Source organism: Arabidopsis lyrata (assembly GCF_000004255.2).
Source record: "Arabidopsis lyrata subsp. lyrata unplaced genomic scaffold ARALYscaffold_3, whole genome shotgun sequence".
Lineage (NCBI taxonomy): Eukaryota > Viridiplantae > Streptophyta > Magnoliopsida > Brassicales > Brassicaceae > Arabidopsis > Arabidopsis lyrata.
Genome location: NW_003302553.1, coordinates 23,204,319 through 23,215,065, shown reverse-complemented (window position 1 = coordinate 23,215,065; position 10,747 = coordinate 23,204,319). Strand labels below are relative to the sequence as shown.

At 34.0% G+C, this 10,747-nt stretch overlaps 2 protein-coding genes and 1 long non-coding RNA gene across 3 annotated transcripts; 2 read left to right on the top strand and 1 right to left on the bottom strand.

The window, feature by feature from the left end:
* The first annotated feature begins 953 nt into the window (after positions 1 to 953).
* On the top strand, positions 954 to 2,599 carry LOC9322282 (putative F-box protein At2g16290). Its single transcript, XM_021032176.1, is given in 4 exon segments — positions 954 to 1,394; positions 1,804 to 2,241; positions 2,244 to 2,490; positions 2,493 to 2,599. Coding segments are annotated over 4 exon segments (1,233 nt in total).
* A 1,382-nt stretch (positions 2,600 to 3,981) lies between these two features.
* LOC9320228 (putative F-box protein At2g16290) lies at positions 3,982 to 5,492 on the top strand. The gene is made up of 2 exons (XM_002886169.2): positions 3,982 to 4,546; positions 4,626 to 5,492. The coding sequence occupies exons 1-2, from the start codon at positions 4,142 to 4,144 to the stop codon at positions 5,382 to 5,384; spliced, it is 1,164 nt and encodes a 387-aa protein (XP_002886215.1). The 5' UTR covers positions 3,982 to 4,141; the 3' UTR covers positions 5,385 to 5,492.
* A 4,414-nt stretch (positions 5,493 to 9,906) lies between these two features.
* On the bottom strand, positions 9,907 to 10,747 carry LOC110230043. Its single transcript, XR_002333290.1, has 2 exons — positions 10,273 to 10,747; positions 9,907 to 10,161 (listed from the first exon to the last, which is right to left on the bottom strand). It is a non-coding gene; the product is annotated as an uncharacterized LOC110230043 (long non-coding RNA).

Sequence of the window (10,747 nt, the reverse complement as noted above, 5' to 3'; positions counted from 1 at the left end):
GTGTATTTATAGATTCAAAATTACTGTTCATAGCCGTTTGAAAAGTGATAAAATTTTTTAAAATTTTTCTTCATGACCGTTGGTGAAAAGAATTAAACAGAAAATCAATGTGTAAATTTTAATAGCTAATCAGTTAAATTTACCAAATTCAGATAATAGGTTTTTATACAGGTGGCCGAGCCTCCTTATATATTAACCAAAATATAAGTATAACAGAAATAAATTTTAACGGAAATATTGTGGTGACAGAGTCATCCACGTTATAGGCGGCTTAGCCGTCCATTGCTATGGTTTATAAAACATCCATTATAACGATTACTTATAGGGGCGACATTCTTCCCACTATAGTAACGAGTAAATAACGGTGTCCGAACAGCCACTAGAAAATAATATACATATACATATATCTATATAAATATTTTTATTCTTTTTTTTTTCTTTTCTTTTTCTTTTCTTTGCTTTTCTTTTTCTTTTACTCATATTTTTTTCTTTTTAACGAGGCGACATACCGCCCGGTATAATACCGTATTTTTTTTCAGCGAACATAGAGTGATCGTGCTGATAACGTGTTATAAATAATTACTTTATTTTATGGTGTATATAAATATAAATAATGGAAAAAGAATTTATACCCGCAGAAGGATCGGGATACTGAAAATAAAAAGATGAGAGGGAGAGAGATTATTACTTCTCTTGTAATTGAAGTAATGAATTGTGATTTTACATCGAACGAATTTGTTTGTTTATATAGACGTAAAAATGTAAATTACTATGCATGTATAGTGACAGTGGGCTCCACATAAATTAATAAACAACGAAACGTTTAACCCATGTGCACTATCTTTTTGCGACTTTACGATTCCTTCTTTTCACGACTTTTATAACAATTTCTTCATTATCCTTAACTTTTAATTCTTCATTTTAAGTACTGATCTTTACGTTTGAATCTAACGATGGCAGATTGGTCCCTGCTTCCGAATGACATACTCGAACTAATTGTTAGTCATTTTGAGACATCTTTCGAGATCGTCCTCTTCCGATCCGTCTGCAGCTCATAGCGGTCCGTTATACCTCCACTAGATCATCATTCCCGCTGTTTAGGTATCAAAACTCATGATATACCGTTCAATGCCGGCTTTTCGTTACACGGCCAACCTCCGTTTAATAGCGGTGATAAATGCACACTAAAACAGATCTCTGTTTATCTCGTGAGATTCCAGACTCCATTTGGTGATGATTATCTATTGGCAGAGATGCGTGAGAGAGAGTTTGAGGAACCCATGTTAATGTTGTCGCCCTTGTCATCTAATGGTATCATATATGGATTTGGAATATATAAAGTGTTGTTCAACTCTCTTACCTCACCAATTATCCCATTTGGACATTACTACGAGGTTGTTGTTTAAAAGCCCATATTATTTTTTAAGCAAAATTTTGATCTTTTGTTTTTTGTGATTTTTGCCACTTAAATAGTCATTTAACCACCCCTTCTTAGTTAGTAGGGTGCATTGTTGAGCAAAAAAAAAAAAATGTTACTTATTTCATTGTCTAACTGATTTTGGAATTCTGTGGTATTAATCACGATTCGGTAAAGAAATATATACAAGTCACACTATTCATAACTAAGATAGGATCGAAACTGGAGTTGATGATATCAAAGTATCAAACCCATGGTATCATATCAACTATGTAATCTTATCGCTAATAAATTCTCCCTAACCTAGCTAAAAATAAAGTTGGTCCAGTTATTATTATTATTATTTTCCTTGTGCCTTCGACTAAGCCGCATAATCTTCAATGCAGATAACCTACTTCGAGATGCAACACATTCATTACCGCTATGGATTACCCTATCATTTATGGGATGGAGTAGATTGGGTGGAGACTTCCGAGAGAGTTGCATTTCTTAAACTGCATAGTGAAGATCGCAGAGATTTTGCGGTGCTTCTTGATGGAGGAACGACCAATTTGGTGATGTATAGAAGCCGTAACATGAGTTGGACTCAAGTTGTGGACCATCCTGAAACGTGTTCATATCAAGATATGGTTGCATTCAAAGGAAAGTTTTATGTTGTTGATTCAAGTGGATGGGGACGGGTCTTTGTTGTCGAACTTTCTTTGGAAGTTACGGAGATCCCCTCAGTCAGAGGATCGCAAGAGTCTTCTAAAGAAAGTCTAGTGCTGTCAGGCGAGGAGTTGTTGCTAGTGCAACGGTTCACACCAGGGTGGCGTCATGGTGAATATATATATATACATGGTTCAGAGTGTTTAGACTTGATGAAGAAGGAGGGAGGGTAAAGTGGGTTCAAGTTAATGACTTGAACGACCGAGTGATCTTTCTTGGATTTCACACGAATTTTTGCTGCTCGGTACATAAGCTCCCGGGTGCAAAGGAGAATTGCGTTGTGTTTATTGATTCGGATGATGATTACATCTATGACAATGACGCAATCCTTATGTTTGACTTAAGAACCAGAAGAATTAGTACTGCGTTAATGAATGCAAAGGCTACATGGGTGTGTTCGGTGCAAATCTTGAATCTTTGGTGTCTTGTGGACTTGTGAGTTGTGACCATGCCAGACCCAACGAGAAGCTTTGATTTCTGTTATGGATATTAGTCTTTTTATTGCTTTATTACTTTTGGTTTCTAGATACTAGTATACTAATAAATATGTAAGTGTGATGAAAAAGACAAAAAAAAAATTTGTAATTTTTCTGATATCATTGAGTATACTAATAAATGGGCTAGAATCACAGCTAATGTGTTAGGTTACAAATGAAAAGTTAATGTGTCAAGTATGGAATGGATAGTCTTGAAAAGGAATAACTTTATTAATCCATGGAAAGATTCTATAGTTAGACCACCCAAGGCGTTGTAGGTAAAAGTTTGGTGGCATAATCGATTTATTTTGCAGGAGTGTAGCTTTTAATTTAGCTTAGTGTGAGACAAATATAGCTTCTCTTAGTACATATATATAGAGGAAATATAATATATAGCTTCATATTTCTCTCTGAACTATAAAATTAATTGATGATTTGTGTTCTTTCATCTAAATCAAACAAAAAAATTTTAAGTTGATGTGCGATGATTTTTAGGGATTTTCTAACGTTTTATAGCTGTGTCCAAGTTTCCGTTGATCTTTTAGCTTTGCACAAGGATATCGCACACACCATTGTGATCCTCTACAATTCATGTGCTTTGTCTCATACATTACATCCGCCTCATATCCTATTAATATATTACTTAAAATGTAACATTTTTTAAAGTTCATAAACTTAACAAATTTAGTTAAAAACTTGAATGTAATGCAAAGAAGAAAGGAATCATAACCTAAAAAACTTTTAAAATAATCGTCCACTTTATTAAATTAATCAAACGACATTATCTAGAAAACAAAACCAAACCGGGCCTTGTGGCCTAGTGGTAAAGGGGTCACAGCTGTGACTTCCGCCACCAGGGTTCAAGGCACGGCCACTGGCAGGTTTACATAGGGGAATTGCCAGCCTCGTGGGATTAGTCTTTGGGCCTAAGAAGCTTTTGGGAGACCCGCGGTTATTCAAAAAAAAAAAAAAAAAAACCAAAGAAAAAAAAAGATGAGCCGAAAGAAATCATATTACTTCGTAAAGTTACAATTAAATTTAATTAATTTTCTGTTAATATTTTTACAATCTCATATAATTGAATATTTAAGTTTTGATTATTTTTTTAATAACTAAATTTGAATTATTTATTTTTATGTTTGTCATTAATATCATGTCATATGGCAAGCTAGAGGGAAATCCCTCCAAATTATATATAAGATTTGTTAACCATCTTATTCAGTTCTTCTGTGTCTGTGTATAATTTTTTTCTTCCTTACAAAGTATATTTCAATATTTTTTTAAGATAAACATTACAAAGTTTTTTTCTTCCTTACAAAGTTTTTCTGTTGGTGTACTCTACTTTTCCAATATACTGAATGTGTACATGTAAAGAAAGATTAGAAAATTGTATTCTTTCTGACATCCTTGAGTGTCTTGATTCACTGAATTAAAACAAAGACTTTATTGTTTTGGTTAAGAGCATAAACAAAGACTTATTCCAAATCTTCATCTTCCTTGAATCTACACTCTTCAAAGTATTTGTGTAGGGAGTCTAACTATGGCTGACTGGTCGCTGCTTCCCAAAGACATACTGGAACTAATTGCTGGTCGTTTCAAGACATGTTTTGAGATAGTCCACTTACGATCTGTCTGTAGCTCGTGGTGGTGTGCTCTGCCTCCGAAGATTTCTCTCGGAAGCTTAGGCAAAAGAAGCCTTCTTCCCATTTTCAATGACAACCCTCGGTTCGAAGGCGATGAGCATTGCATACTAAAAAAGATTCCAGTTTTTCTCTTGAGATTTGAGACCCCTTTTGGGAATGACTATTTGTTGGCAGCGATGAGCGAGAAAAAATCCGGTAAACAAAGGTTGTTGTCACCATTAGAAAATACTTATAAGTATAAATATGGAGTCACTCTCAACACTCTAAGTTCCCAAATCATCCCCTTGGGTCAGTACTACAAGGTTGTTTTACTTTACTTTTACCTTTCTTTTTATAATTCTGTTTCATTGTCAATTTGTTTAAACAATCTTTTTGATATAGGTACAATTCTATGCTATAACGACGAGACGCTATAGAACACGACGTGAATGTTATTCCAAAAGAGTTGCGTTTCTTCCAATGGATAGTGAAGACGGTAGAGATTTTGCAGTTGTAGCGGGAGTGTTAGGGGATTTAATGATGTACCGAAGCTGTGACAAGAAGTGGACTCTAATCCAAGGTCGGTTTAAATCATATCGAGATATAGTTTCATTCAAAGGCAAGTTTTATGTTGTAGATACGAGTGGACGTGGCCATGTCTTTGTTATCGAACCCTCATTCAAAGTTACCGAGATCAGTTCAGTCACACAATCTCACGAGACTTTTGATGAGAGACTGGTTGTATCAGGAGACGAGTTGTTACTTGTGCAGCGGTTTACGCCAGGAAAGTATGGTGATGAACATATGCATACGTGGTTCAGATTGTTTAGACTCGAAGAGGAAGGCCAAAGGAGATGGGTTCGGGTTAATGACTTAGAGGATCAATTCGTGTTTCTTGGAATTGACTGGAATCTATGTTATTCATCAAAGGAGCTTTCGGGTATGAAAAGGAACTGCATTGTGGTCATTGACCCAAAAACCGTCTTTGAGAGAAACCGTGTTTTTGACTTAGGAACCAGAAAGACCAGTAAGGCGGTTACCGAATGCAGAGGCTATATGGGTGCGTTTGGCGAAAATCAAGAATCCTTGGCGTCTTGCGGAATTATGATAATGCCAAATCCAAAAGTTGGCACCTATGACACATCAATTGAATCTGAATAAGTTCCTCAATCATGTCTTCAAGTTTATTTGTTTTTTGTTTGGTTGATTGTTTTAGATCAAGGAAACTTCGTTGGAAATTTTAACTCAATTTTACTACACGTTAGTAGATTTCTTGATTAAAAAGAAACATCACATGTCATTCTACCAAACCCGGTTTATTCAACAACAAAAGTCACTTCAAGTTATGGGTTAACCATGTCATTTTGCTCCTTAAGCATCCTTACAATTTCTATGATATTGTTAACATTTATGTTCGGTCAATTCAATAATGCAAGTACGACGTCTCATGATTAAGAGGGTTCTGAGCGGCTCATGTTGTCGCTTTGCTAGACATATACCACAGAACAATTATGTTCGAAGGCATAAATATTGTGATCTAATGAGAGAGGTCTCTTGTAGCTTGTTTCTATTAAGTAAAGCTGATAGTATAAGGATAATGGTCTGTAAGTTCGTGTATTATACTCGATGAACATATAACTTACAAGACCTTTTGACCTCTTTCGGTAGCTACACAACCTTATATGGTCATCTCTAAATTACATTATTAGACAATCTTCAATCGTTGGCTGTATTTGTTGCTCTAAATTTGGAGTGCTATAAAAATAGAGCAGAAGTTTGCTCCAATAGTTGCCTATATTTTTTGCTATAAAATAAATATTCTCTTTTAATATTTTGCTACCTACCAGATTATTAAATCACTTGTTTATGGTGTGTTAAGTTTTTTTTAACGACAAGTTAATCTTTTTATGTACTTTTAGTTTATCATTTGTGATGACATTATTTTCTAATTTAATATATGTTATTGTTATATTTTAAATTTCAATTAATTTAGTATTTATGATTTTTAATATAAAATTATGTATGTATGTAATTTAATTATATAATTTTGTTTAGGTATAAAATGATAGTATATTAAAATTAAGGGAGTACTTTGTAAATAAAAAAGTTGTGCTCTAAAAATAGAGATATGAATAGTGTTGTTTCATATGATAGTATATTAAAATTGAGGGAGTACTTTGTAAATAAAAAAGTTGTCCTCTAAAAATAGAGATATGAATAGTATTGCTCCAGATTTGGAGCAACACTATTCATATCTCTATTTTTATAGCAAAATGTAGAGCACCATTGGAGTGATTTTACTCCAAATATAGAGTTTGGAGCAAGATATAGAGCACCATTGTAGATGCCTTTATAGAACTTATCCCAAAACTATTTTTCTAATTAATAAAGGGATATTTATTAGCATTGCTTTTAAAAAAGTGGGTTTTTTCATCAAAAGATTTTTTGGAGCCACAAGTTTTGTGCTTGATATGCTTTGTAGCATGTCACTTTTTATATTGTCACCATATAACTATATCATATAAGTAATTCACCTTAATAATAAAATTTGTTTGTTACTTTATTTTTGTTTTCGATATATTAATTATAGAAATTTCAACGAGTCTAAAAAAGTAAGGTTTTTTTTCAGGTCCGGCCCTTCACACAAACCCAAGATACATTGGTATTGGACCCTCAATTTTTGAAACAAATTTTGTAGAAAAAAATCTATTTTAAAAACCCCAAAAATCAAACAATTATCTTTTAAAGGTCTCAAAAGTCTTCCTACAAAAAAAAAAAAAAGCCTCAAAAGTAGGCCGGGGCAAAAAAATCGTACCCGAGTACCCGAACCGAAACCGACCCGAAAAAACCGGTTCGGGGCGGGTACGGGTATTAGCTATTTACCCTATTAGGTCTTGTATTGCCGTACCCGTGGATATAGGGTAAAACCCGATCCGAACCCGATACCCGAACGGGTACCCGATTACCCGAAATTACATATACTTATACATATAAAACTTTTTATATATGTAATATTTGAGCTAAATACATTTATATCTAAATATCCGATAATAGTTACCAAAAATTAAATGCACTTATATTTAAATATTTAAGACAAAATATATTTATACGCGAGATGCTTGTAAATTTTTTAAATATTTGGAAAAAATTCCGGTTATTCGGATAAATTTTCGGGTGAAACTCGGATATTAGAGTAAAATTGCGGATAAAATTCGGATATTAGGATAAAATTTCGGATAAAATTCGGGTATTTGGTAAAATTTTGGGTATTTGGGTATAAAATACCCGAACCCGATGGGTACCCGATTTTTTGGGTATTTAGCGGTTCTAAAAATCTAAACCCGAACCGACCCGAACCCGATTAGATCCGAACCGAAACCGAACCGATATTTTAGATTTACCCTATTGGGTCCTAAACTCCTCTACCCGAAAAACCCGTACCCGATCGGGTTTTACCCGAATCCGACCCGCATACCCGAATGCCCAGCCCTACTCAAAAGTCTAAATATTATATTTTTAGAGGCCCCAAAAATCTAATAATCCATATGTGATTTTTTTTTGGGTTTCTTGGGAATATAGTACGTTTTAGAAACATAATAGGCAAACTAGTACGGGTACTATTTACAATTGTTCGTGAGAGAAAGAGTGTGAGAGAGAAAGAGTGTGAGAGAGGGTGTGAGACGTTTGAGAGTGTGAGTGTGAGAGATAGAGTGTGAGAGAGAAAGTGTCAGTGAGAGTGTAATTTTTTTTTTTAATTTCTTTTTTCTTGAAAAAAAAGTGTGTGCGAGAGTGTGGTCAGAATTTTATTTTTTTAAATTTCTTTTTCTTTTTTTATTATATTTCATTTCCTCATAGTTTAATAACTAAAATGCTTGTTTGTAAATTTTATTTTTCTAAAATTGATTATATACATAAAAATCTATGTTTTTTTCTCTATCATTTGATATGTATTTTGTTTTATAAATTTTAAAATTTATATTAACAAACACTGTACAAATAATATATAAAGAGATATAAATCATTGTACAGATGTAGACCACTGTACAGAAAACAACTGTACAGCAGAATGACTGTACAGATGTAGACCACTGTACAACAGAAGACAACTGTACAGCAGAATGACTGTACAGCCGAATGACTGTGCAGATGTAGACCACTGTACAGCAGAAGACAACTGTACAGCAGAATGACTGTACAGATGTAGACCACTGTACAGCAGAAGACAACTGTACAGCAGAAGACAACTGTACAGCAGAATACCTGTACAGATGTAGACCACTGTACAGCAGAGGACAACTGTACAGCAGAATGACTGTATAGCCACCATAGATGTGAACAGAATACTATTTGTACATCAACCTGGATGTACGATATGTAATCTGTACAGAAGCCATTCACATATGAACTAATTTGCTGGAGAACCCATGTCCGAATAGTTTTTCCCTACCTTCTCTTTGCAGCATATTTCTTTTCCTTCTCTCTTCTCCTTCGAAACTGTACATCTTCCTCTTTCTCCTCATTTGTTTTCCTTTCTTCTTCTCTTCTCTTTCTCTAAAAATCATTCTTCTAAAAAAAAAAAGAGCTTTGTCGTAAACACAAACATAGCCAAGAAAAATTAGAGAACTGAATCTGAAATAAAGCTAGAGGTTTCTAATTTCGGATGCATCTACGTCATATTGATATGTGTGCACTAAATCGGTCATAAATCTTGAACGACTGCTCTAATTTACTATTCAAAATTGGAGAATTAGTCAGTTTGTACTGTACAAAATTGGTGGCAACACCATTTTTGTTAGAGGATCCGATCAATTGTAGAGAAAAGTTAAAAGGCTAAATAAATTAGAAAACACAGAGAATTCTATATGAACATTTTAAAAAGAGAATGTTGTGATATCAAAACCATACTCCTTCGTTCATCTCTAAAATCGGACTAAAAATATGATTTCGATTTTACACTTTCCATTTAACGTGATGACTATGACTCACGATAACTTAAAAAAGATTCGAAGAAACAAAATACTATCCACTTATTTAAAAAGAACGTTTCATTCAAAACATTGACTTGTGAAGCACAACTACTAAAAATGTAACAAATTTTCAGAAGAATCGGAACAACCGAAACAAATTTACAAGAAAAGTCACTAAATCGGAAAACTGCAAAGCATAATACGAATTCTAAGTCTATCATTATTATCATAAGAAAATAGTTCCGTAATTGTGGAAAAAAAACGATATGATCAAACCAAATGAGATTTGCATGAAGATGCCATATGTCAGACCAACACAATGAGCTGTTGTGTCGATGAACTCACCATATGCCAATATTCGCTATTACAGACAACATATTTGTATAGTCAAATTTCATTAATTAACATCCACATATCCAACAACTGAAAAATAAAATAAATATCATAAGTAGAATGTAAATTAGAAATACTTGTACTTATAATTTTTGGCTTATGCTCTTAATCATTTATTACACTAGACTCGACGAAACTCAACACTAACATGATTACAAAAAAAAAAAATTACAATTCTAATTTCCATTTTCAAACTTTTTAAAAACACAAAGATTTTTTTTTAAAAAAAAACATTACAAAACAAAATTAAGACTAGACATCAATAAAAAGAAAAGAAGAAAAAAAAAAAAGACTAGACATCAACTTGTCCATTAGGAGATGGATTAAATCTCAACCACACATCACACCTTGCATAAAATCCATACCGTCCAGTCTTAATCGCACCAGCTTTCCATCGGAGCCTCCCTAAAATCACCACTCTCATCAAAACGACACCGTAAGCTTCATCATTCTTCAAACCGTTAGCTACTTCCGGCGAAACTGGTATACCGTTGCCTCCAATCACCAGAGCTATCACCACCGTAGATTTGCGTGATAAATTAAAGCAAGTCCATACAAAAATCACTCTCCAAGGGAAACTACTTGCATAAACCATGTCCTCATTAGAAATCATGTGATCTAAACGTTTCAATTCTTTAAAAAGGTTCCAATCCAATCTCAGAGAAGGTGAGATCTCAAAATGGCACTACCTTTTAGACATGGTAGGAAAGGTTTTAAACGCTTGAATCAAAACACGATCGGAATTGGAGTTCCAATTCTGCCACCTCCCGAGAGAAGAAGACAAGAAATCACCGGAGGAACCATTGGACTAAGCGATAACAATGGTTAGATCACTATCGGCGAGAAGCGGATTGGTTGGATAACCGACACGATTGGGATCACTGTTGAAAGATTCATTAGCGAAGGTACGCCACTTAGAGGTCTCATCAATGGAGATTAGAAAATGAACGATGGAGAAGATGAGGAGAGAAAGAAGGAAAAGAAAAACTATTTTTATATTCTTTTTTAGAGTGTAAATATGTCAATGGCACTGTCGTAAATATAAAGAATATGTGAGGGTCACAATGTCTTCGAAACAGTTGGAGCACAGTGAAAAGTGGGGTTTTCCCAATTGTGAATAGCACACGTACTACTTTCCCAATTATTTTTCAGAAACGTACTATT

Bases quoted from the DNA above. Each gene is read 5' to 3' on its own strand.
- LOC9320228 (XM_002886169.2), top strand. From the start codon at position 4,142: ATGGCTGACTGGTCGCTGCTTCCCAAAGACATACTGGAACTAATTGCT. The intron at 4,547-4,625 runs GTTGTTTTACTT...TTTTTGATATAG, and splicing joins CCTTGGGTCAGTACTACAAG to GTACAATTCTATGCTATAAC.